This window comes from Dermacentor silvarum, chromosome 4 (genome assembly GCF_013339745.2).
Source record: "Dermacentor silvarum isolate Dsil-2018 chromosome 4, BIME_Dsil_1.4, whole genome shotgun sequence".
Taxonomy (NCBI): Eukaryota; Metazoa; Arthropoda; class Arachnida; order Ixodida; family Ixodidae; genus Dermacentor; species Dermacentor silvarum.
The window spans coordinates 172,569,544-172,594,654 of record NC_051157.2 but is presented as its reverse complement, the minus strand read 5'-3'; the positions used below and the strand labels follow the sequence as shown (position 1 = coordinate 172,594,654).

The following is a 25,111-nucleotide window of genomic DNA, read 5'->3' as shown; positions in this document are numbered from 1 at the left end:
CGCCCGACAGACATCTGTAGGTGAACGTGGTATCAGGCCAACTTTTTTCATGAACATAAAATGCGCATATTATGAATATTGGACAGTGATCGCTGATATCGTAGCTGATAGTCCCGGCGGTGAAAATTTCAGTACCAGCGTTAACAATGAAATTGTCGAGAGCAGACTGACAAGTTGGTGTACGCGAGTAGGCGTTGTAATAACGCTGCTGAAACCGGAAGAATTGATTACGTTAGTTAGTGCACGAGTCGACGCGGCGTAATCAAGCATGTTAATGTTGAAGTCCCCACCAAGAAGCACTTTGGAATTGTGAAAAGTAGCATGCTCTAAAAGTTTTTCAATAAATTCTAAGAAATTAGAAATATTACCAGTAGGTGGTCGGTACATCACAACAAACAGGTTGTTGTCAGATTTAACGCTTAGCACTTCGTAATGGGGCGTGATGCAGGTGAATTCCTCCAGCACATCACACTCTATGCCGCGCTTAACATGTAGTGCGACACCGCCCCCACGTTTGCCAGTGCGATTAATAAAAAAATGTGTGTAGCCGTCTATGATCAGCATTTCACTGTGTTCCTGATACCACGTTTCAGAGAACATAATAATGTCAAACGAAAAAGTAAACTGGGAAAGAAAAGTATTTAGTATGTCTTGCTTATGAGCAAGTGAACGTGAATTCACGTGAAGGGCGGAAATATTTTTTGCGTGTGCAGGCAGAGCAATTTCGGATGGTAAGCTATATTCTCGATACATCGTGTTGTCGAAAGTACACAGAATTTAACCTTTTTAGACCCCGTAATTCAGGCGATTTTTGAAGGTCAGCCTCCGAGGCAATGTGAATGATACCACTGGCCTCTGTCTTGCGTGCAAGTACTTTCCCATTGCGCGTCCAGACAAAGCGCCATTGACATTCCCGCTTTCTTGCTAATGCCAGCGAAAGAAGACGCTTCAGAGTTGGACAGAGGTGCTCATTCACAAATACTCTGGCATCATCAGGAATTCCAACTTGGTTGTTTCGCACCCTAGCCTTCCGCGCTTTTTCGAGAACACTGTCCCTCTTCTGTCTGCTCCTAAACTGGACAACTACGTTCGATTTGCCAGCTTCTCGGGTGGGCACACGGTGGCAAACTTCAATGTCAGAAGAAGTTATGGGTTCACCTAGTACATCACCAATTTTTCCAACTAGTTCAGCAACATCTTCATTGTCCTGTTCTACAAGTCCCCTAATTTCTATGTTGGACCTGCGTGAGTATTGCTCAGATTGAACAACTCTCTTCTGAAGTTGTTGAATGACGTTTTCATTTTCCTTGCACTTAGCACGTAACTCTTCATTAGACTTTCTCAAGGCTTCCCTTTCTTCTGTGGCTTCTCTGAGCCTCTTTTTCATGTCCTCAAACTCATCGCTCATAAATTTAACACTTTCTGTTAGAGACTTCATTTCAGCACGAAGTTCCCGGATTTCGCCTCGGCTTTCTCTGTCAGTCATAGATTTGGCCATTTCTTTGCAAAGCGAGAACAATAGCAGTGGAAAGAATATATAACAAATAAACAACAGATACACAGCAATACAGAAAGGCAGCAGCGACAGCATAAATTATCTAATTGCAAGGCATGTATAATTTGTGCACCAACCTGCAGTACAGGATAAGGTTTTTTTAGCGATGCGCCGATCAGCTGTCACTGCTGCCAAGTGTCGGTCCAGCGAAGGCAAACGGCTTTTGTACCACTTGTCCCGATGACGTCCCAGCGGAAGCACGGCCACGGCCACGGAAGCGACGCAAGCAGACCAAGGCTCCCGGCGTGGGAATGCAGCAAGATTCGTGATATCTGCAGTACAGGATAAGGTTTTTTTAGCGATGCGCCGATCAGCTGTCACTGCTGCCAAGTGTCGGTCCAGCGAAGGCAAACGGCTTTTGTACCACTTGTCCCGATGACGTCCCAGCGGAAGCACGGCCACGGCCACGGAACCGACGCAAGCAGACCAAGGCTCCCGGCGTGGGAATGCAGCAAGATTCGTGATATCACTTGTCCCGATGACGTCCCAGCGGAAGCACGGCCACGGCCACGGAAGCGACGCAAGCAGACCAAGGCTCCCGGCGTGGGAATGCAGCAAGATTCGTGATATCTGCAGTACAGGATAAGGTTTTTTTAGCGATGCGCCGATCAGCTGTCACTGCTGCCAAGTCGCACTCGATGATATCGCACTCGATGGGCTGCCATTCGAAAGGCCGTGGAAGGCAAGTGGTAACCCTTAGGACACTTTCTGGAAGTGGGATGCCTCTTTCTGCTGCCATTGGTTCCAAGCCTACAGTGAACAAGTCACAAATAGTTCAATAACACGATTCTTCGATATCTGATTTTACCTAGATGAATTAGGAGAAACAAACATGTTTTGGAGAGGTGCGTAGGGACCATTTATTGGACTGAACACACAGACTTTCGACTGGGCTCGTATTGAAAGCACCTGTCGCCAGGTGAATACCGAGGTGGCACACTGCTTCTAGATATTTCAACGCTCTCTGTGTTGCATAATGGTGTACTACCCTGCCATAGTCAAGGCCTGAGTGTACGACCTAAGAAGACATCTTCTGTCATTACCTCAGGTTGTGCATGACAGGAGCTTCAAAAGATTCCTTGCCTTGGGGCACTTCCCTTTCACATATTTCAAATAGGATATAAGAGTTAGTTTAGAATCTAAGATGATACCTGGAAGTTTAAGTTCGGGGCTCACAGATCACCGTTCTCTATTAAAACAAATAACGGGGTCCGTTAATATACCTCTTGTTCGAGACAAGAACGGACGTAATTTTTTGAGGAGTTCGCCTATATCCATTCTAGTCCCACCAACCAGACAATTTCTTTAGGCCAAGCTGTACCTGTCGCTCGCACATAGCAAGATTACATGATACGTTACCGATTTGCACATCATTCGCATTTACAGAACAAAATATTCCACGTCGTATGACGGTATGCAGCGAGTTCATTTTTACAATGAAGAGGTTACAGCTTGGCACACTACATTGTGGCACACTTGCATCCTACGTAAATGGACGAGAAAGGACGTTACAAACACCTACACGGAACGGGTGATTGAACAGACAACTTTTAATACCACTCAGCATATTGCTGTGGTCTACTATAGCAGAGAGATCACGAATTGTTCCGAAACGCCACGCGGTGTGGTGTGCTGTCTCCAAGTTTGGAAATACTCAAGGGAAAAACTTCGTATGTAGAAAGGCATCGCAGATATTAGCCTCAATGCGAACTAGGTGATCTGTTGTGAATTTACATTACCGGAAATCAAATTGTATGTAATGTAGTATTTTATTACTTACAAGATAATAAAGCAAGCATCGATTTTCCATTTTCTCAGGGAGTTTACACACACTGCTTTTAAATGTTATAGGCCTGTAGTTGCTGGAAAAATACGGGTCCTCGCCCTCTTTGAGAGTTGGGATGATGATTACTTCTTTCCAAGCAGACACAATGTCCCCTATAGACCATATTGAGTTGAAAAGAGATATGGGTGCTTTGTGGGGTTCGGAATTTTAGTGTTTGATGATGTCATGAGCTATTCGGTTGGTTCATAGAGCCAAATTTTCCAGCATTTAAGTGAAGCGTGAAATTCAGCCATGTTGAATGGGTGATTGTATGGTTCAGTCTGTGTGCTTTTTTCATCCAGACAGTCGTTCAACTTGTCATTGACAACTTGGGAATGTGTCAGAGTAGTCGGAAGAACTGGAAATATATTCGAAGTGTGCGCCTAGAGTATCAGCTTGTTGTTTGAGTGTGTTTCCCTGGGGATTTACAAAAATTCAGAGCCCTTCTTTGTAGAGAAAATGGGGGTAAGCGAAGCGAACCCTGTCGCAGGCGTTCCGCTTCGTTTGCCCTAAACTCAGGGTCGGCGGCTCTTCGCTGAGGTTTGGCCTCAACCTCGCACTCACGCAACTCGGGGTCCGCGGCTCTTCGGTGACGTTTCGCCTGGGCTCCGGAAGCCCTCGTGCTAGAATCGGCCCGTCGACGACGAGCCCTTTTCCGAGCGAGTTCGTGGAACTGTTGCTCCAACGCAGCCTGCTCCTCGGCGGAACGCACCACGCAGGCCTTCCCACCTAGGCGCCGAAACCGATCTGAGGCGAGGGAAGCCCGGTGGAGCGACGCTAACTCCCTATCCTTCGCTTTCCCTCCCCGCGACAGACCAAGGGACCCTGATTTGTCGCGCGCGTCACGTGTTCCGGCGCCGGCGCAGCTTTGCCTGCACCTGCTCTTTCTTTATTTCTTCCTTTCTTTTATTCCTTCCTTGCTTATTTATTTATTTATTTATATATTTATTTATTTCTCGTCCCTGGCTCATACTTGCATTGGATCTGCAGGTAGGCGCCACGTGCAACTTTTGGCGTGACTACGCCGCCACCGAAATCTGTAACGCTATAGAAGCTTCACTTGAAAAGCAGAGGCTGGGATTACCGGCGTTTTAATCTGTTGACTCTGTTCAAGGCTTTCCTTTAGTGTGAATAAGAATTTATTGTAGACATACATTTTACAGTGGAACTGTATTGTCTACCCTTTCATAAGATTTCCAATGTCGACACCTCAAAACTCCCGCGCCCTCTATGAGAAGTGAAAGTACCCAGTAAGTCATGTGCTGACAGCTGGCGTAGCAAGACAAAAGCTAAGAAAGAAACAACCCATTACAACATAACCCGGCTCTCTTAAGGAGGCGGAGCCAGCTGCCGTAGCAGAGCAAACCAGTGACGCATGTGCCGACACATGGTGCAGCGAGATGAAAGCTAGGAAATGGGCGGCAAGTAGCCGGAGTTGACGTGGGTGTGACCAATTGGGGTTTAAAAACGACATATCGGTGATTGCGAACATTTGTGATGTGACTATCCATTCGTAAGTGCACCATCCATTGTATGATCAAGTAAAGAACACGTGTATCTGTGGATTGACATGGGATGACCTTTTCTGGCTGTTAAGGGACTATGGCGATGCGGTAGGGCGAGGTTCTTGCTTTCTTTTTGAGATATGTTGTCTTACTTTGATAGATCCTTGCCATAAGTTGGTCAACAGCTGCCCTCAATAAATTGTTATTTGACAGTCAACACTCTATCCCGTTTGATCTTGTTTTTTTCTCCGTGGACATGTGCCCTAACAGTACAAAAAATGCAGCAAGTAGCCCGCCAGCAAACTATACATAACTTATAATAAAGTACATATAAGCAAAATGCTAGACAGAAATAGATACAGCAAGAGGTGAATACCTGAAGTGGGCTAGCTGACCACCTTTTTCAAATTTTTTTTTAGTTTTGGCCAATAAATTTTTATTTCACATTGACCGTATAAAGGACCATTTTAAATGATATTCAAAAGCACAAAAGAGTGAAAAAAGTTATACTGGCATTTGTTATTGACAAAACATTGCCAAAACTTGGCTGTTACGCGAACATTGATAACTAGCGAATGGAGTGCAGGAATTGTAAACTTTTTGGCACAGAGGTAGCCAACTAACCAGACTGTGCAACTAACTAGGATCTTTGCCATCCGATGATTGGGAATCAAGGTATAGTAAACATACCAAAGAAAACAAAAAAATGTGTCATTTTTGTCCGCATTGCTTGGAATAAAACATGATTACATCAAAACTTATCATTCGTTTTCATTAATCCTAGTTGATTGCACAGGCTAGTAATAAAGGAACGAGCGTACAAAGCTTCGTTGAAAACTATTTATTGATTTTGAAGTTACAACTGTTTGCGCACCAGGAAAGTGCAAGAAATCAAGTTTTCAATCCTTGTACAAACAAGATCATCACGCCCTAGAAAGTTAAAATCCACTAGGTTCATAGCTAGGCCCCTTCTTAGCTGCCACGAGCTCTGTTTTGACTTTTATTGCAGCCCATATTTTCTTGCGTAGATATTTTGCCTCACCCGTTGATTGATGCTGGGCCTTCTTCACACAGTACTGGTCACTGGTTCAGCATGCTACAAACGTGATGACCAGGTTCAATGCCTGCTTCCCTCAAAATATTTGTTGTACTTCTGTTTCCATCGTTTAAGTGGCACACAGCATCATATAAACCAAAAAGGAGGATGGGTAGGCTCACGCGGACGTCTTTGGCACCCGTTGCCATATCATACCGTTGAAACTCTCGTTACATTTGGGGATTTTCCGTGCAGGCACTTCTTGAAATCCGTACAAAGGTCAGCATAAACCGACTTCACTTTCGTTTGCATCTTTTTTCGAATGTTTTCTATTTTTTCGAAAGTTTTGATTGAAACTTTTGTTTCAATCGCCTTTTTACCTTGACCATGCCGTCCTATAAAAATGTTCAGCCTATGTTATTACTGTTGCTACTAAAAATAATAGCTATAAAAACAACGATCCCGGTAGCATTCAGAGCAGCAGCAAAAGCGCGCGCAACGTGAACAACAGAGACGCACTTTTAACGCTTGTAGCGTCAGGCATCCCCCTTACGGAATTTTAAAGCAATGCTTTTAAAAAAAGGAAGCCTTAGAATTGTCTTTGAATAATATTTTACGTATCAAACTGAAACATAACAGAAAAATCTCAATATACGCCTCTGATTTCCGCTGAGTTATCAGTTTCTGTTGCCACACCACATTCGTTTCGGTTTCAGAACCGTTCACCAGCTGTTAGTAAGTTGGCTATAACTTTTGAACTAAATAAGATAAAAACATAATTCTTTCGGCTGAACATTTTTGAATGTTTGGGAATTCTATAAATCTAAAAAAGAGAAAATGTATATTTTTCTTGAAAAACCCCTTTTCAAAGGTGGTGACATACCTTAATGGAGATGGCGTGAGGGATCATCTCTACCTTTTTTAGATAATGTCTGGCGGCATTGCTGTATACGCCTGCGTTATAAAATATAATTTGCACCGCTTTTAGAAGACAGACATCTTTTGGCCGGTACTGCAGGGACTGGCGTAAATCACGAAAGAACAACCGCAATAACTATCAGACTGTTGTTGTCACATACTTGCCATCAGCGTTGGCCCACCATGGCTTTGTCGCCAGCTGCCGCATGATAAAGTCCACTGCCCAGCGTGGGCTGCGCCGACAGCTGGCTACAGAGGTCAGGATCAAGCATAAAGTAAATACATATACCTTAGCATAGGGTGGCATACTCAATCGCGAGCCCTCCCACCCCCTTCCCTTGACTCATACTGGCTACACTCAAGGCGTGAGTGGTCGTGAGTGCGAACGAGAGTGAGTAGTACTAGCAGCCGGAGTGAGTGCCGGTCAACATTAGTACGAACGACAGTCGCTGACGGTGATCTTAAGTAGGCGCGAATGTATCAACGGGAGTTACTAACGGTGAGAGTGGACGTTAGTATACATATGTGCGTGAGCGCCGCTGAGTGGGAGTGGACGCGAGTATGAGCGTGAGTGAGTGTTGGAGAGCGGATGGGCGTGAGTAGGAACGTGAGTGAGTACCGACCAGGGTTAGTGCACGTGAGTGTGAGTGAGCATGAATGAGTATCCTCCTACTCTGGCAACCTATGCCTGGTACCGAAGCGTCCTAAAAGCCCATAGGTTCAAAGCATGGCGGTTCATGGGGTTTATCGGTATCTGTGTCAAGGAGGAACACTTCCGATGGAACAAAAAAAAAATAACGTGGCACCACATCCGTTAAAAACACATGTGACGTCGTTCTTCTCATCAAAGGCACGAAATTTGTTTTCGTCACTTGCCAGTAGAGCTCTATTTTCGAATGCCCCACAATTCGAGGTCGCTTCGAACTTTTAGCGCGCAAAGCGATGTGGGAAAACGTCAGCCATACCGGTGTCGAAATGGCACCCATGCGCAGAACATCGTTCCTTTGCAGGCTAGCGAAAGCTATGGGTGTCGAAAGCTGGTCGCATCGTCAGACGCCAAGCCCTTCAAGATTCAAGGTCCCTTTATTTCTCCAAGAGAAAGAGGCCCGGGACAAAAGCCTGCTATGAAGCAGCTTGACGGCGTACAGAGACCGTTTATAAAATGGCAGCAGGGAGAGGAAGAAAAACGTTTTTACAATTTTACGTATATCATGAAGCTAACGCACCGTGCACAATGCAGAATTACAAATAAACTAACTGTGAAAAAAAATAAAAATTAAAATATGCAATGCATTGAGAAGTAAAAACAGCGCTATAGCAGAAACTGAAGGTTAAAGAAGCACTATCATATAGTAAATAAGTTCAAAACAATATACATAGCATTCTTCGTTTTATATACAGTGGCACAAAAGGATACCTTAATTTCAGCTTCAGCACAACACATGCCCAAAAAATTGAGGAAGGATGAGCTTGTTTGCTTAGGTTCACATTTTCTGTCTACCATTTCTTAGTGTTAAGTGTGTTAGGAACAGTGTGTTCGGCCAGCGCCTACGCACGAAGCCAGCTGAAGTAAACAATCATCCGGTGGTCTTTGCTGATTACCTTTAACTGAACATGTACAACTATGCAACACCTCGCCCACAAAAATTCAAAAACCGTTGAGAATCCAGAGAACACAATGTATGAGCTAGAGCATTGCACGGGCTCGGGCTTACCCGAAAGCCCGGGCCCGGCCCGGCCCACGGGCCGGGCCGTGCCGGGTAGAGGAGTTTTTTCACGGGCTCGGGCCGGGCTCGGGCACGGCGTGTGCTTTTTGACCCGGGCCCGGGCCGGGCTCGGGTTTTTTGACGCGGGCCCCGGCCGGGCTAGGGCTTTCTGCGAGTTATTCTCGGGCTTCTCAACTCTGAAAAACATGTATTTTTCGGTTTCGGGCTGGGTTCGGGCCGGTTTCGAGTTGGGCTCGGGCCGGGCTCGGGCTTAAGGTAAAGGGGTGGCGGGCCGGGCCGCGCGGGTAACGTAGATTATTTCCGGGCCCGGGCCGGGCCCGGGTCTCGTCATAAAAGTTTTGATCGGGCTCGGGCGGGCCGCCCAATATGAAAACGGGCCCGGGCCGGGCCCGGGCCGCATAAATCGGCCGGTGCAGTGCTCTAGTAGGAGCGCAATGTATGAACAAAATGTATGAACACATTGTACAGTATCAGGTAAACTTAAAGAGCGGGCCTTTAGGCGCACTTCAAAAGCTACATTGTATTGGAATAGATGGCATCGTGAACGCCCTTTTTTAATCAGGCGCTGAAAAAATAAACGCTATTGTTGTGACAGAGTAAAAGAGAGTTGTTTTTTACAGCGCAGCTGTTATGGGCTCAATCTTCTATGGGCGTGTCCGCGTGTAGAAAAAAAAACTCTCATTGGCCGTATGCTGCATGTGCGAGAGATAGCGCGCGAGGGACGTGCGCTTTCACGGGGAGCGAGCGAACGGCGGAGAGCAAACGCGACTTCTTCCGTCGCGCGAAAGGCCATGGAGGGACGGGAGGTAGGCAGGGGAGGTGACGTTTAGCTACGGCACCCAATGCGTATCTTGCGACCGGGCGTAAGGGGAACTCGCGACTCCATCACCCACACGAAAGGAAGAAAGCGGGAAGGCAGCGCGGGAGGAGGGAGTGCAGCTTTTGCTCTGCGAGCAATTAACTGCGCACTTGTATTTTCCGCGGCGACGCGTGGTTGCGCGTACAGTGTCTTGAAAGCGATCTGCAACACGGCTACTAATTTTGTACGAGCTGTGATTTCGCCGCTCAGTTTCCATTCAAGCGATAGACCGCATGAACCTTCGCTCGCTGCTGGTGGCGCGCTTGCTCACGCCAGCGTTTTGGCAGCGATTGTGTGCGGTCATCGAGTCTGATCTATTTATGTTTGCGTGTGCATGCTGACACCATCCTTGTTATTTCAGTTAGTAAGCGAATGTGTCCAAGTTTATACAGCCTATAAAACTACTATCCTTACTCCGTATAGCTCGCTATTAAATTCCTATCGCAATTGATGCTTCGTAACGCACAGAACTGTTGTAGACGGCGGCGGCGTTTTGCCCGCGTGCGCACCGAACGCGCACGGCGTTGGTGACATGTTTATGAAGAACGTACACCCTATGGCGGTGTACCGTAGTGACCATAAGGCCATGGTCCCTGTGTTCACTAAATTAATGAAAACCACCGGATCATTTCTTTGTGGGGTTTTGCGTACCTAAACCAGTTCCGATTATGAGACATGGCTCCGGATTAATTTTGACCACCTGGGGTTCTTTACGTGCACTACAACGCAAGCACACGGGCGTTTTTTCATTTTGCCTCCATCGAAATGCGGCCGCCACGGCCGGGATTCGATCCCGCGACCTCGTGCTCAGCTGCGCACTGCTTCCTTGGCTAACTGAGCCACGGCGGTGGGTACCACCGGATTATATATATTTCTCATTCTTTAATAGTTAAAATGACCAATTACACCATCACATCCTAATAGTCATAATTGGAAATACATAATTCACACCACAGTACAGCTTCGCTGGTCTTCCATCTCCAACCTGTGGAAGGGTTGACAGTCTTTCTTACACGTACATAACCGTGATCAGAAATTTTATTTTTCTGAAATCAAACCAACCTGTGTATTAAATTAATTAAAAATTTGGCAGAGGCACTTAAGACAATTTACGTGTGGGAATGCGAATGCATTAGAATCCCTTTGGTGAAATGTTTTTTCCGCGCGTTCCTTGTCCGCGTAAGCTCCCGCCTGCGTTCTAACTGCGTGTCGGTAAGGCCAAATCAAAACGCGCCAACAGTCGCAACGCGCTCGCTTGCCAGCATGGAGTTCATAATCAAAAGGACCGTTAGCGGCGTTTAATTGAACCTGAATGCTTGTATTTGATGCACTCATTTTATACACTCATGACGTGGCGCCACCTCCGCCACATCGACTGCGTAGCCACGTGCGCAATGACGCACGCACTAGTCCAAATCTTTAGTGCGACGTAAGGTGCGCAATTGATGCACACACTACGTACACCTTTGCTCAACCAAAACCGTGGAGCCGCCATGGCGTCGGAGAAGCGTAGAGTGCTCGTCGCTCAGCCCGGAGGCCCCGATTCGTTTCGACCCAGACAGAAATTTACCAAATTTTATTTTCAAAGGCAGTGATTCAGTTTGTTTACAGAAACCTTCCTGACAAATTCGACATCAATCTGGGCATTTGTGACTTGTTTTTACTCTGCACCGTCGGCCATTTTTGGTACCATCGCTCGATGGCAACGCTGGCGACACCGGATTTTAACTTACTGTGACATATATTGTTTTCGAATTAAAAAAGATTTAACAGCGAGGCTGTATATGACAAGGAGCCCTGGATTTTTCTGTCTTCATCGTCAGACAATTCACTAAATCACAGTGGAAGGCGTGCGTCGCTGTCCTCCTTGCCGCACCAAAAGATGCCGCCCACATCCGCGGCAGTAAATACCATAGCCAAGAGAAAATCTGGATGATAACACAAAGGGTAGCACCTTGCTAATTGAGGCTCGTTGCGATTGCTTCAGGATAATTTACAGTGGCTTAGCTTGGCTATGCCAGGGTATACGTAGCGTGAGCTAAGTCGGCCACATCGTTCAGAACCGGTAGACCTGCTGGCATGGGCGCGTAACGATACCCACTGGTAACGCTAAAGAGTGGAATCTTTTGCTTAACGAGAAAGTTCTTGCACGTTGTACAAACCCGCGCCACGGTTTCACCCCACTCAGGCGGCGCCGTTAAACTCAACGTTTCACGCGTGGCATTACTTACCGGCGTCAAGTCTTTCGTGTGCCACAGTCTTTCACACACGTCGCACACATATCCAAACAGATTTTTTATGAAGCCCGTCGCTAAGGTCCGAGTCGCACTAGCGCTTTCGCAAAGTTTCACCGTATAGTCAGTCAATCGGCGAGCCTTGACGTCATCGACGGCGTCTTGTTGCTGCTGCTGAGATAGTCGGGCACGTCGCTCAGCCTCCTGGCGACGCCGCTTTACTAGACGTTCCTCCCTTTGCTCCGGTGTCTCCGCAGCACGTTTGGTTTTCTTTCTGTTCGTTCTTCCTACGCTCAACCGCTAATGGCCAGGTAACTACTTCGGGATCCGATGAGTTAAGCTTCTGCGCTCTTCTGCGCCCCTGAGCCGCAATTTCGCTCTCCTTCTCCATGTCTATACCACACTGACAATCGCCCAGCTGAAACGCCCGGCGCGCCAGCTGTGCGCCGTGTGACGTCACTGCTACTCGCGCATGCGCAGCACGGCTCTCCAGGAGCCATGCGAAACTGCTCAATCTCGGCCAGTGTAGCTCACGCTACAAAAACATACCTGAGCAAATATCCCAAACTAGATGAGGCATGTGTACATTGAGCAAAAATTCGGAGACCCCAGAGCACATATCAATGGAATGAGAAGGGATCCACTTAGTGAGAACCATAGGTACGTACACCTTCCAGAAGCCCTTGGATTTAAAGTGGACGGAAGCATCAACCGGTCAGCAGTCGAAATAATGAAGAGACGTTTAGAGTATTGATAGAAAAAAAGCATGGAAGAGAATGATACGACCATATATTTTACAGTCATAGGTAACGGTACGAGGTAGATTTTGAAGGGAAAAAAGATTAAGAAGTACACAAAAAATGCTGCATAAAAACATGTACGGAATACCTGATTAAATCAAGCAGGCTAGGTGACTATTTGTCACCGCACCGTTTCAAAGGGGATCCCACTAACTCATTATCATCATCAGTGGCGCCGCCAGCTGTGCGGGCGAAAAAAGAACTAGAAAGCTCGCCTTCGCGCACAGCTTTCGCCACAAGCGCTTCCCGGTAAAGATTACGGTTGCATAAGCTGCAGTTGCCGGGAAGCGGCAACTGTAGCATACGAGAGATGGAGTGACGTCACTACACTTTCATGTGTAAAAGAAGAACCCACTTAGCAACTTATTTGATTTTGATTTGTGTTGTGATAGAGCTATGGAAAGTAAAGTGGTGCAGGGCGAAGCCTGACATACGGAAACAGAAAAGACGAATGTTTGTGCGGAATCGCCGCGACCTTGAAGTCAGCCATCGACATAAAAAATCGGTGAATGCGCTGGTGTACGTGTAGTTTTTTTCTGCCCCACGGAAGCATTGTTCATTATGAAGGAGAAGCATCCCTATCACGAGACAAAAAGACCAATGCCAAGTGAATTAAGCACCGTAATCGATATATGGAATGTGCGCGGGGCTTCGTGTATAGAATTCCCTCGATCTGTGGTGTTTGCTACGTGGGCCAGACAAGTAGATGTTTAAATGATCGCCTGCGAGAGCATGCCAACAAAGTTTGGAACAGAAAGAAAGATTTTAAAGCAAAGCTTTCTTTGCCCCTTCTCCCAATTATCGGGACGCTGCTGCTGCTGTTATGGCCTTGCTCGTACGCGCTGCTGGGTTTCTTGCAACAAGCTCAGATGGCGCTCGCCTCCACGAATCCCGGCCGGCGCCGTCGCCGCAGCGTTTTACAGTATGCGCGTACAGCACGTGCTGCGCTTGCTTTCCTGTGCGACAAAAAAATGCAGGTGCTGGGCTGTGGAGATTACGTGCTCGGCTCTGATAATGTAAACATTACAATCGTCCATAGCATGAAGAGAGAGCTTGGAGCGTGCATGGCCAAGTAGGCAAAAGATGCACGTAAACACGTAAACCCAAGCCAGCAAAATGGATCCAAAGCGTGGACTCAGTGTCGAGGACACCCAGGCCCGAAAGAAGCGTCATGCGGAAAGGGAGCGTGTTTGCTACGCAGTGAAACATGGTTCAGCCCGCGAATGTATGCTGGCTCAATGACGTGATGCAAGGCAACGACGCGTGACGGCCACGAAGGACGACGAGCGTTGTGAGTACCACGACCAGAAGTGACAAGCAAAACAATAATTATCGTCAATCAAAGCAAACAGCATCCAAAGTTTCGCTACATCTATTCCCACAGTGCGTGGGATCGGCACATCGTTTTAGCCCTGCATTTTTGCACATACAGATGCGCCTCGGCGTTCGAGCAAACAGATGTAATTTATACGCACGGGGACGACCGCACGCGCATCATTGTCGAAGCTGCTAGCATGGCACGTGAAGGATGCCCACGCAAAGTATGCCATCTCCGCCCTTATCGCAACGGGAGTTGGCCTTTCTAGACAACGTCGGTGCGAACAGTTGGCGGTGGTGGTGTCTCGGTTTTATGTATCATTTCGCTTACTTTGCCTTCTGTTTTGAAGCTGTACTAAGAACGCCGAGCCGAGTTTCGCTGTCGCCAGCAATTTGACCTTCATTTGACCGTAGCTGTGCCGTAGCAACGCGCCACGTGACTCGACACGCGCAAGGCTAAAGCTCCCCCCCCCCCCCCCGCCCCACACATACACACACATTCAACGCTTTTACCGGCGTCTCTTGCCGTTGCGTTTCTCACCGTCGTCGGTGACGGCGCCGAGATATGGGGAGGGGGGGAGGGGGGGAGTCGTCTGTGATGGTACGTTCAGCTAAGCCACCCTGGTACCGTGGCAGTGCAGCGGAAATTACGCCAGACACCGCCCGAGTTTCACGTTTCGCCCCTGCCAGGCGAACGTGCGAGCCACCAAACAGGAGTTCGCGACTGTAGCGCCCTCTGCAAGATACGTGCCGCACGCGAAGTTAAGCAGACGACGCTGTATTACACAAGCCACTTATCCCTTGGTCTCGCCGCGATTTGCAGACGCGAACAAAGTCAAGCATTTTATTGATGACAGATGCTTGAAATATGAAGTGACGAATGACTCTTGCCATTCGAATGATTTAAGGGGAACTGGGACGAGCCTGCAAACTGCGCTGGCAGCCCCTTCCATGTACTCCGACTTAGCCTTAATTTTTTTCGGAAGTGAAATGAAACAACGGAAACGAAAGTTACAGCATCAAACGTAGAAACTGATGGTGCAGCTTCGTGCACCTCATTTTCGTATGACGCCGTTACATCGGTGATTAAATGGTTCGCCTTCGACGGCTGCTCTCGTCAGAGCTCCTGATTAGCAGCGCAGATCAATTGTGTGCTCTTCGTTGACCGATGAGCTACTGGATTCTAGCAGCGAAAATAGTTTTGTGCGAGACACGCAGAGACACGGCTTACATCGTAACTGCCTGCTACAAAATGGCTCCTGAACTGTACTGATCGCTTTTCGTCGTCTGCTGCCGCGCGCTGCTCGACGGGATCGCACCGCGCTCCACCGTCGATCTCCGCGGTGGCACGGTGGCGCGCACTTGTGTCGTGTACGCCCCAGCCGAACGTACTCCACCACACGCGTGGCGCCAAGACGAACGTGAGACACCGCCCGAGTGCACTGAAAACGACACGAGTGCCGTCAGCCGAAGGTACCATGAGATTCCACCTACTGGGCGGTACACTTCGGCTGTCGCCATTGGCTATCGCTTCACGAACGCGAAGGATACTGGCACCTTCGCGCTCGTAAAGCGGGAGCCAATGTCGACAGCCGAAGTGGACAGTCCTCTTAGCTGGACTCTTACAGAATACCGCCACTGGTGTGTCTTGAGCACTGCGTTTCGCCTTGGCGCCTCCCTCAGCGTAGGCGCTGAGTGACGCCGGGTGACGAAACGCCAGAAAACGCAGGAAAAACGCTGAATGTGGGGTCGACCTTGGGAGGAGCGCCGCGCTCGCCTAGTCACACCTTGGCCATGGATGAGAGCGAGGCCGGGCCGTCTTTTGTGAGCGTTGCGCGGGAGCGGGAGGTTTTGAGCAGTCGTCAGCAAGCGGCGTCTGCCCACCCCGTAGATATCGCCCCGCGAGCTGCTTCACTGGAAAGGGTCCGAAACGCCAAGCGCGCGAAGCCAGCGCCGGAGAGTAAGGAAGAGCGAGCCGTGCGGGTCGCAAAACGCCGGAAGCGCGACCACAACGTTGGTTAAGCTAAGCAAAGGTTAACCAAGTGAAACTAAGACTTAACCAGGCTAAACCAAGCTTTCGCTTTGCATATCCAGGGTTAGCTGAGCTAAGCCGCAGTCATTTTGTTTTTTCTATATAAACGTTTGTATGAAACAATACAATTTCAGTTGGCACCAAGCGCTCGACCTCACTATTTCTGCGTCCCTCGGTCATGCTTAGTTCTGCACAATTTAACATTATGGAAAACCAACTAGCCCAAACCACCACCCTGCTATGGAAAGGCCACGTATAGTTAGGAGTCTAGAAGAGCAGCGTGAGCACGATGAGCAGCGACGGGACCAGCAACATCAATATGAACAACGGCGTCGTTCTCAGGCTGGCAGGACTCCGCGGTTCTTAGCCAAAGCAAGCCACGCACAGTTAGGACGCCCGAAGAGCAGCGCGTATCTGACGAGCGACGAAAGCAACTGTTGCGTTTACACGCACAAAGGCGTCGTGCTCAGTCACGGCAGGACCTAATTTACATCACATTGTAAGAGGTGATGCCACAGCTTCGCTGGCAAACCACCTGTTTTTCTTTGTAGACGTTCGGTCCCTCCTCACATAGTCGCGCATCAGTCGCTCTTCCCTTAACCACTACTAATGGCAATTGATTCTGGACCGCTTTTTTCGAGAAGCTTCGCGACCTATTAAAGTGAAGCTTTCTATGTCTCACTCATTCGTCCGTGAGCAGCGAAAACGCGTTTCGGTGTGGAACTAACTATGCACACAATAGAACAACTACGTACGAAATACGTATCGTAGAACAATACAGTTGGCACTCGCAGTTGTACCGATAAGAACAATGGGGACTGCGACGCCAAGCTACCCAGAAAAACTATATATCTGCATTGCATTAGGCGCGTCACGCAATACATTCCCGGCCGTCACCATGGGTGGGCCGCAGGTGCAGGGCACGGCAGAAGAGGCTCCCGTACGCGAACGTAAGCGCGAGCGCGATCGTGCCCGTAAGGCCGATCCTGTGTGTCGGCAACGGCACAGCCTCTGACCGTCTACCACAGCGATGACAAGGCAATCCTGCGCAAGTGTACAGTCGTCCCTGAATGTGTGTGTGCGTGTAATGAACGCCAACATGATCTGAAATAAAGACCATGCAACTTAACGAAATATATCTTCATTCATCTTCAACGTACAAGAAATACAATCCTGAACAAGCAATCAAATAACATATGCATCGTATCGGGTCGCTCAGCATTTCCAGGGTTCGTTGCGTGGTCGTTGGCTTTGAAAGAAAGGGGCTTTCAATTTTTTCGATTGAACTTGTCAAGTGGCTCACTGTAAACTCGTGTGTGATAGTAACAGATTCTGGTCCATAGTGCAGGTCTCCCTTACGCAACACTGTCAATTATACGCGTACCTTCGCATCTGGGCCACCGCAGTTTCGACGAAAGGAGCCAGCTCGTCCAGAACGTACCAGCTGGTCCACAGGAATAGGTCAACGCTGCTGGAGAACTCTTGCCACACGCTCTCCAGCACCGTCATGAGCCAGCTGCTCTGAAACACGCTTGAGTCTCTTCGGTACACCGTCTTCGCCTCGATAGCGTCGGCGAACGCGTTGGCACTCACTCCGGCGAACTTCAAGTCTTTCACCTGCGTGCCAACCCAAGGATAAGCTATCTTGGAATGCGCCAACGACTTAGAAGAATTGGGGGCGCGGTGAATGTAGGATATATTGCTGCAGCATCAAATTCTATTTTGTAAAACCACAATGTACTACCGTCCAGGCGAAGCTTCCTTGAGTTTACGGCTTAACCGCCGAGAAATAAATTTAACAATACCGGACATTCGGCGAAAACGGACAACAGGTAAATACGTCACGCCAGTATTAATGCCAGCCGTTAACTGACGCGAGCATCGGAAAAAGGAATGTGAAATGAAGTTAACAAACGTTTCATTTTGTTTCTTTCACGCTAAAATTAAGCACGTTTTCCGTGTAAATTAGTTTATACTTGGCGACGAATTTTTCCTGCGTTGCCTAATGACAAAGCAATCACGCAACAGACGTGCCAGATGCCTGCGCCGGGCGCTAGACACGCCACCGAAGCGAGCAAGGCCGGCTGCGCATGCGAGCGTTCGCTTGTTCGGCGACCCGTGTCTCTCTCTCTCTCTCTCTCTCATTTTTTTGGGGGGGGAGGAGGGATGTAGCCTGGTTTCTTGGGCTCCTAGCGTATTCTTGCGTTCCTTGTGCACTTCGACGCGGCGCCACTGCGCTATTGGACTGTGGCAAAGTGAGCAATTTAGTTTGACAGTCTGCGCTACATTTCAGGTAATTTAGACCTACAGCACGGCATGGAGCCTTGTGACCCAGTTAGCAAAAAACAGCTAGGCCGTTGTGGCGAGTTAGTTTGGAGTGTACGGAATCGTACTGTGACATGTTTCCGGCGCTTTCTTAGTGTTCCAACATTATTGTAACTTATTTTGTAGCACTTTGGGCGCGCTCACCGAACCCGTCGTTGTGACGCAGTTAGCAAAAAGTACCTCGGCTGTGGTGACGCAGTTAGTTTCGCGTGTACTGAGTCTTAGTGGGATAAGTTTGTGGCTCTTTCTCTGACCCCCAACATTATTGTAACTAATTTCGTTACTATTCGGTGTATTTCTCTGTAACGGTGGCCGCGCCCAACGTTGTGACACAGTTAGCGAAAAGCAAATGGACCGTGGTGACTATGTCAGTTTCGCGTGTGATGAATCTTATGGGGCCATGTTTTTGACGATTTTTATGGCCCCAACAACATATACCTTCTCTCGGTACTCACGATTGTCGAAACACGACGAGTGATTGCCAAGAGTGAAAACGGGAGCAAGTTGCTTGCGCCAGCAGAACGCGCAAAAGATAGCTCCAAGGAGCTCAAAAAAGGATGAAAGTGGCAGTCTCGATAGATCAGATAGAATTCGGTGAACTGTCATAACTGATCAACCAGAAGAAAGTAAGGGATATAAGAAAATATAATGTGGGAAAGATTGAGGAAGCACTAAAATAGGAACGCAGCATGAAATAAGTGAGAGGAAAACTTGGCATAGGACAAGGCGAGATGTATGCACTGAAAGATAAGCACGGCAATATCATGAGCAATTTGGATCATATAGCAAAAGCAGTGGAAGAATTCTACACTGACCTCTACAGTGCCAGAGCGGTCACGCTACATTCAATCGAAGTAGTGATGACGAGAATACAGAGGCTCCTTCTATAACTCGCGAAGAAGTTAGAAGGGCCTTGCAAGACATGACCCAGGGAAAGCGACAGGAGAACATGGAATGACAGTTGATTTAATCACAATAGGAGGAGACATCATGCTTGAAAAGCTGGCCGCACTTCATACCGCAATGCCTCATCACTTCAATTGTACCAGAGAACTGCAAGAATATCATCATCATCATCATCATCATCATCAGCCTATATTTTAGGTCCACTGCAGGACGAAGGCCTCTCCCTGCGATTTCCAATTACCCCTGTCATGCGCTAGCGTATTCCAACGTGCGCCTGCAAATTTCTTAACTTCATCATCCCACCTGGTTTTCTGCCATCCCCTACTGCGCTTCCCTTCTCTTGGTATCCATTCTGTAACCCTAATGTTCCACCGGTTATCCATCCTACGCATTATATGGCCTGCCCAGCTCCATTTATTCCGCTTAATGTCAACTAGAATATCGGCTATCCCCGTTTGTTCTCTGATCCACACCGCTCTCTTCCTGTCTCTTAACGTTACTCCTAAGATTTTTCGTTCCATCGTTCTTTGTGCGGTCCTTAACTTGTTCTGGAGCTTCTTTGTTAACCTCCAAGTTTCTGCCCCTTATGTTAGCACCCGTAGAATGCAATGATTGTACACTTTTCTTTTCAACGACATTGGTAAGCTTCCAGTCAGGATTTGGCAATGCCTGCCGTATGCATTCCAACCCAATTTTATTCTTCAGCAAATTTCTTTATCATGATCAGGGTCCCCTATGAGTTTTTCACCTAGATAAACGTACTCCTTTACAGACTCTAGAGGCCGACTGGCGATCCTGAATTCTTGTTCCCTTGCCAGGCTATTGAACATTATCTTTGTCTTCTGCAGATTCATCTTCAACCCAATTCTTACACTTTCTCGATCATTTGTTGTAATTCGTCTCCATTGTTGCTGAATAGGACAATGTCATCTGCAAACCGAAGGTTGCTTAGATATTCGCCGTTGATCCTCACTCCTAAGCCTTGCCAGACTAAGAGCTTGAATACTTCTTCTCACCAACAATATACAAATCCATAAGAAGGGAGACTTTAAAGAATTGAAACATTATAGACCGATTAGTGACATTCGTGACCCCAGCTTGCATTCAGTATTGGGTAAAATATTCACCGAGATGATTTTGAATAGAATCAGGGCAACATATGACTTCCGTCAGCCAAGAGGACAGGCTGGTTTCAGGAAGCGATACTTTACGATGAATCACATTCATGTCATCGATCAGGTGATCGAGAAACCTGCGGAGTACCATGAATGTCTCTATATGGCTTTCATAGATTATTAAAAAGCATTTGATTCAGCAGAGATACCAGCAGTCATAGAGGCATTGCGTAATCGAGTACAGGACGCATACGTGAATATCTTTGCAAATGTCGTAAAGATTCCACATCTACTTTGGTTCTCCACAAGAAAAGTAGAAGGTCACCTATTAAGAAAGGGGTCACGCAAGGAGACACAATCTCTCCACTGCATGCTTACAAGTATTCAAGCATTAGACGGAAGGCTTAGGAGTGAGGATGAACGCTGAATATCTCAGCAACCTTCGGTTTGCAGATGAAATTGTCCTGTCCAGCAACACTGGGGACGAATTACAAGAAGCGATCGAGGACCTTTACTAAGAACGTGTAAGAGTGGAGTTGAATATTCATATGCAGAATACAAAGATAAAGTTCAACAGCCTGGCAAGAGAACAAGAATTCAGGATAACCAATCAGCCTCTACAGTCTGTACAGACAAAACGTTTATCTAGGTCAATTACTCACAGGGGACCCTGACCATGAGAAGGAAATATACTTAAGAATGAAAATAAGTTGGAGTGCTTACGACAGGCATTGCCAAAGCCTGACTGGGAGCTTACCACTGTCGATGAAAATTAACGTGTACAATCATTTCATTCTACCGGTGGTAACATATGGGGCAGTAACTTGGAGGTTAACAAAGAAGCTCGAGAACAAGTTAAGGACCGCACAGAGGGTAATGGAAGAAAAAAAGTTAGGTGTAACGTTAAGAGCCAGGAAGAGAGCGGTGTGGATCAAAGAACCAACAGGCATAGCGGCTATTCTAGTTGACATTAGGAGAAAGAAATGGAGCTGGACAGGCCATGTCCATCGACATAGGGTAGATACTTGGTGGACCACTTGAGTTGCAGAACGGTTGCCAAGAGAAGGGAAGCCCAGTCGAGGACGGCAGAGAGCTAGCGGGGGTGATGAAATTAGGAAATGTGCAAGTGGCAATTGGAATCATCTAGCGCAAGACAGGGTTAATTGGAGATGGCACGGAGAGGCCTTCGTCCTGTTGTGGAGATAAAAATAGGCTGATGATGATGATGATGACGACCAAAATGACACATGCTTTTTTTCTTTTTACTTTTCTTCAGCTGATGCCGTCCAGTGGAGCTTCGTATGGGAACCACTGCTGCTTACCTGGTGCCACAACATTGGATGAAGGCGTCAAAAGCCCGGAACGAACCTTTATAGTCAGCAAAATAAGCATTTCCTCATTTCACAAGCGTCTTGTGTCCAATTTATGCAATCGCACGTTGCACAGAAGGCAGATTCGATGTAGGCTTCTAAAGGTCGCTCGCAGTCATATTTAGTTCACCAAATAAGGAAAAATAATTCCTCACCAACACCGCGCCCGGTGGAGCATTAGAAGCAAGAACAAATGCCCGGACGACAAGCGCCGCCAGCGCACCTGCTAATGTTCAAAACGCGCGCGCCTAAAACCGAAACCGGAAATGTGGTTCAGGTTTCTGCCGCTCTGTGCTTCAGATTCGGCCGCTGGCCTTTATGGAAGCGTCCTCTCTTAGTGAGCTTGTTCCTCTATGGTTTAATTGTCCATGCAGTCTTTGACGCTGGCACACACTGCTCCGTAAAGAGTGCTCATTTTCGTCGCCGCCTGAAATAAGCGCTGACGAGTGCCACTGCCACTTTTATTCATGTTGGGAATGTGCCACTTTTAGGCTCGTATCACCATCCCCGGTCACTGTAATTCTGCCGTATTCGCCGTCCTAGAAAAATTCCCCAACGACGACATTCCTAATTTGGATTTTTTTGTCACCTTATACAGCCCTCACGTCGTTGCTGCATTATCGTCGCATTCATGCGCAAGCGCCGCGTAACAATGTTTCTCGCCGATTTTGTATGATTTCAGTGAAAGCGTTATGAGGAGCGCGTCATCTCCATCCAAGCCGAAGTGCTTCCGAAGCTTCCAGAAGTGCTTGAAATATAGTGGATGGAAGCTGCAGGAGGTCAACAGTCGAGATAAGCAAGAGGCGTTTAGAGTATTGGGGGGAAATAGGAAGGAAAGAGATTGATACGACCGGGTCCGTTTCAGTGATAGGTAGCGGTACAAGGTAAACAAACATGTTCTGAGGAAAAAGAAGGTTACTGTGATGCATACAAAATGCTAAAATGAAAAAAAAAGACATGTAGAGCATACCGGATAACATCAAGCATGCTAGGTGACTATTTATCACCGCGAAGAAAGGGAACCGAGGGGCCCGATTTTTATTATCATATCATAAGAAGCCAACAAACATTAACACCAAGGACAACATAGGGGAAATCACTTGTACTTACTAATTAAAATAAAGAAATGATAAATTATTGGAAATGAAAACGGATGAAAAAACAACTGTCCGCAGGTGGGGAACGAACCCACGTCTTTGCATCACGCGTGCGATGCTCTTACCATTGAGCTACCGCGGAGCCGTTTTCCCATCCGCTTTCTGGGGTATTTATGTTTTCAGGGGCGTAGCCAGAAATTTTTTTCGGGGGGGGGGGTTCATCGGCCCGACCGATGGGGGGGGGGGGGCAAGCGTCCGCTTTCCTCTACGTGACGTGATCGATAATAAATATCGGTAGTTTAAGCACCCTCTATGTATGTATATCAAAGACATGGGACCCCCCCTCCCCCCTCGCGTGTGTGTGTGCTAGAGCACTGCACGGGCTCGGGCTTCCCGTACAAAAATGACTGTTGATTTTCCGTTGACGTATTGTTGGGGTATTGTTGAATCAACGGACTTTCAACAAAGTCTCTAAAGTCTTTGAGTTCGCTCAACAGTTGCACAATGATATTACCATTGAGAGCTTCTCAATAAATAATTTATTGAGTAATTTGTGTTGATTTTCGTAGTTGTTTTTTTGTTGTGTAGCAGTTGAGTTTAGCATATACTAATTAGGACTCGCATATGAAGGCGACATTTCAAAACTTTATTAAGAAGCATTCTTTGCCTCATTCTTGTCACTTTGCGGTAGGTAGGTAGGTTCTAGTTTGGGCTCGCTTTCGTAAAAAGAAAACAGTGTGTGACCGACTTTGGCACCGAACGTTGACCGTCGAGCGCAGTAGCCCGGTGCTCTAACCTTTAGGCCACGAGCGCACGCGTACGTCTCTCGTTCCGAAACCAGTCAGCGCTTTGAATGCTCTGCGCGCGCGCCCCATGTAACTTCCTCGTCTTCTTGCGACAGCTCGCGCTTTGAGGCGCCATGTTAGACTGTACTATGTCCGAGACCAGCCCGCTTTCGTAGCCGTTTACGCTACGTAGAAACTGCGACGTTGAACCATCTTCATGATCGCCCACGAGTGACTTGCTCGCCGGCGTACAAATGCCATCGTCGTTTTAACATACAACATATGGCATAGCCTTAGGTGCGATCCAAAATGTGCACGTTTTAGGGAGCAAAAGAATGTGAAATTCACTTGCAAACACGGTGACTGCGTGCATGGGGAGTTCCCCAAAAGTCGACACGGCGGCAGCGCGGATGGGGGCGATAAGGCAGGCGCCGACAAGCGACGACGCTACCTTTGAGCATCGGACGCGCTGTGCGAGCCGTAGGATATGCAAGCGCGCACAGACTGTAAACATACACTTCAGAGGTCTTAGAATTTCCTGTGCCACACCCTGTGTCTCGAAAGCATAACACATTTTTTTATCCAACGGCCGTGGTACTAGATATCAAACAACGACCGCGCTTTGAGAGCACATCGCGTTGAAAGAGTTTCGGATTCAGCAACAGCCGCAACATTACGCAGCTCACCGCTGTCTCAGCGGCTGCTCCCGACACTCGCCTTGCAGAAGCATGCGATAAAATTCTTGCCATGGAAGCCTCCCAAGCCTGCAGCTCTCCTATGTTCAGTGAAACAAACGAAGGCCAAAGAGAAATGAAAGAAATCAAACAACAGTTACGAGCCCACGTTATACCCTACTTTTTAGCGCGTCATCTGCAAAGATGCTGCAAACTACTTAAACAAGTTATTGTTCATAAAAATAAAGATATTAGTCATAACTTTTACTCAAAGGTGACGCAGTGAACGCCAAACCAGTGTTTTAGCATGAGTGTTTAAATGTGTGCGTGTGTGCGTGCGTGACTTTATTGTGAGCAGTCTTTTGCAACGGTATCCAGTGTGCCGTTAGTTTCGTAGTCGCAATTTTTTAATCGTATTATTTATTTTTTACGCTACAAATTAAGTTTTCCTTCAAAATTTATAATGTTTTCTATAAACAAAAATTATCAATCATTATTTATGGATTTTAGGGGTTATTTTTGGTAGGAACGATTTTATTAACTTAATACGATACTGAGGCTGTGACCGGTTTTCGACTCTGTCACTCGTCTGAACTTGTGCGGTGGTTCGTGCCGCGCGCGCTTTGTTGGAAGCATTTTTCTTTTGTTTTTGGACATCATGACGCAAGTTTTAGTTAAATTGCTCTATAATGATAAGTGGGATGTTTATCCGTTGAAGACGTTTGCTGACGCAGCTACTGGTCTTCGGGTGATGTTCGAGCCTGGCAGTTTTGATGAGTTGCGCGGCAGAATTCATGATGGAAGGAAGGCGAACAAAGCCGCAGCCTAATTTCTGCACACAGGTAAGTGATTTCGTTTTCTTGAGCACATAGCCGCGTTTTTTTTTTTTCACTTGGATGAGCGTGAGATGTTAAGCACACCGTTCACTTTCTGCAGGCAAACCGCATGCCCTGGAGCGATAGCGTGCGAGGCTAGCGCTTGCTGCCGCCGCTGCTTCGATTGAAATGTTCGTAATATTATCTACTAATTTG

The 25,111-nt window shown here is 47.4% G+C and overlaps 1 protein-coding gene across 1 annotated transcript in view; it reads right to left on the bottom strand.

The window, feature by feature from the left end:
• Window positions 1–7,006: 7,006 nt before the first annotated feature.
• The window catches only part of LOC119449045 (uncharacterized), a 56,390-nt gene continuing 38,285 nt past the window's right edge, over window positions 7,007–25,111 (bottom strand). The window contains exons 6-7 of the mRNA XM_049666627.1: window positions 17,193–17,425; window positions 7,007–7,088 (exon numbers count right to left, since the gene is read on the bottom strand). Coding sequence (XP_049522584.1) covers window positions 7,007–7,088; window positions 17,193–17,425 — 315 coding nt within the window. The remainder of the gene's footprint in view (window positions 7,089–17,192; window positions 17,426–25,111) is intronic.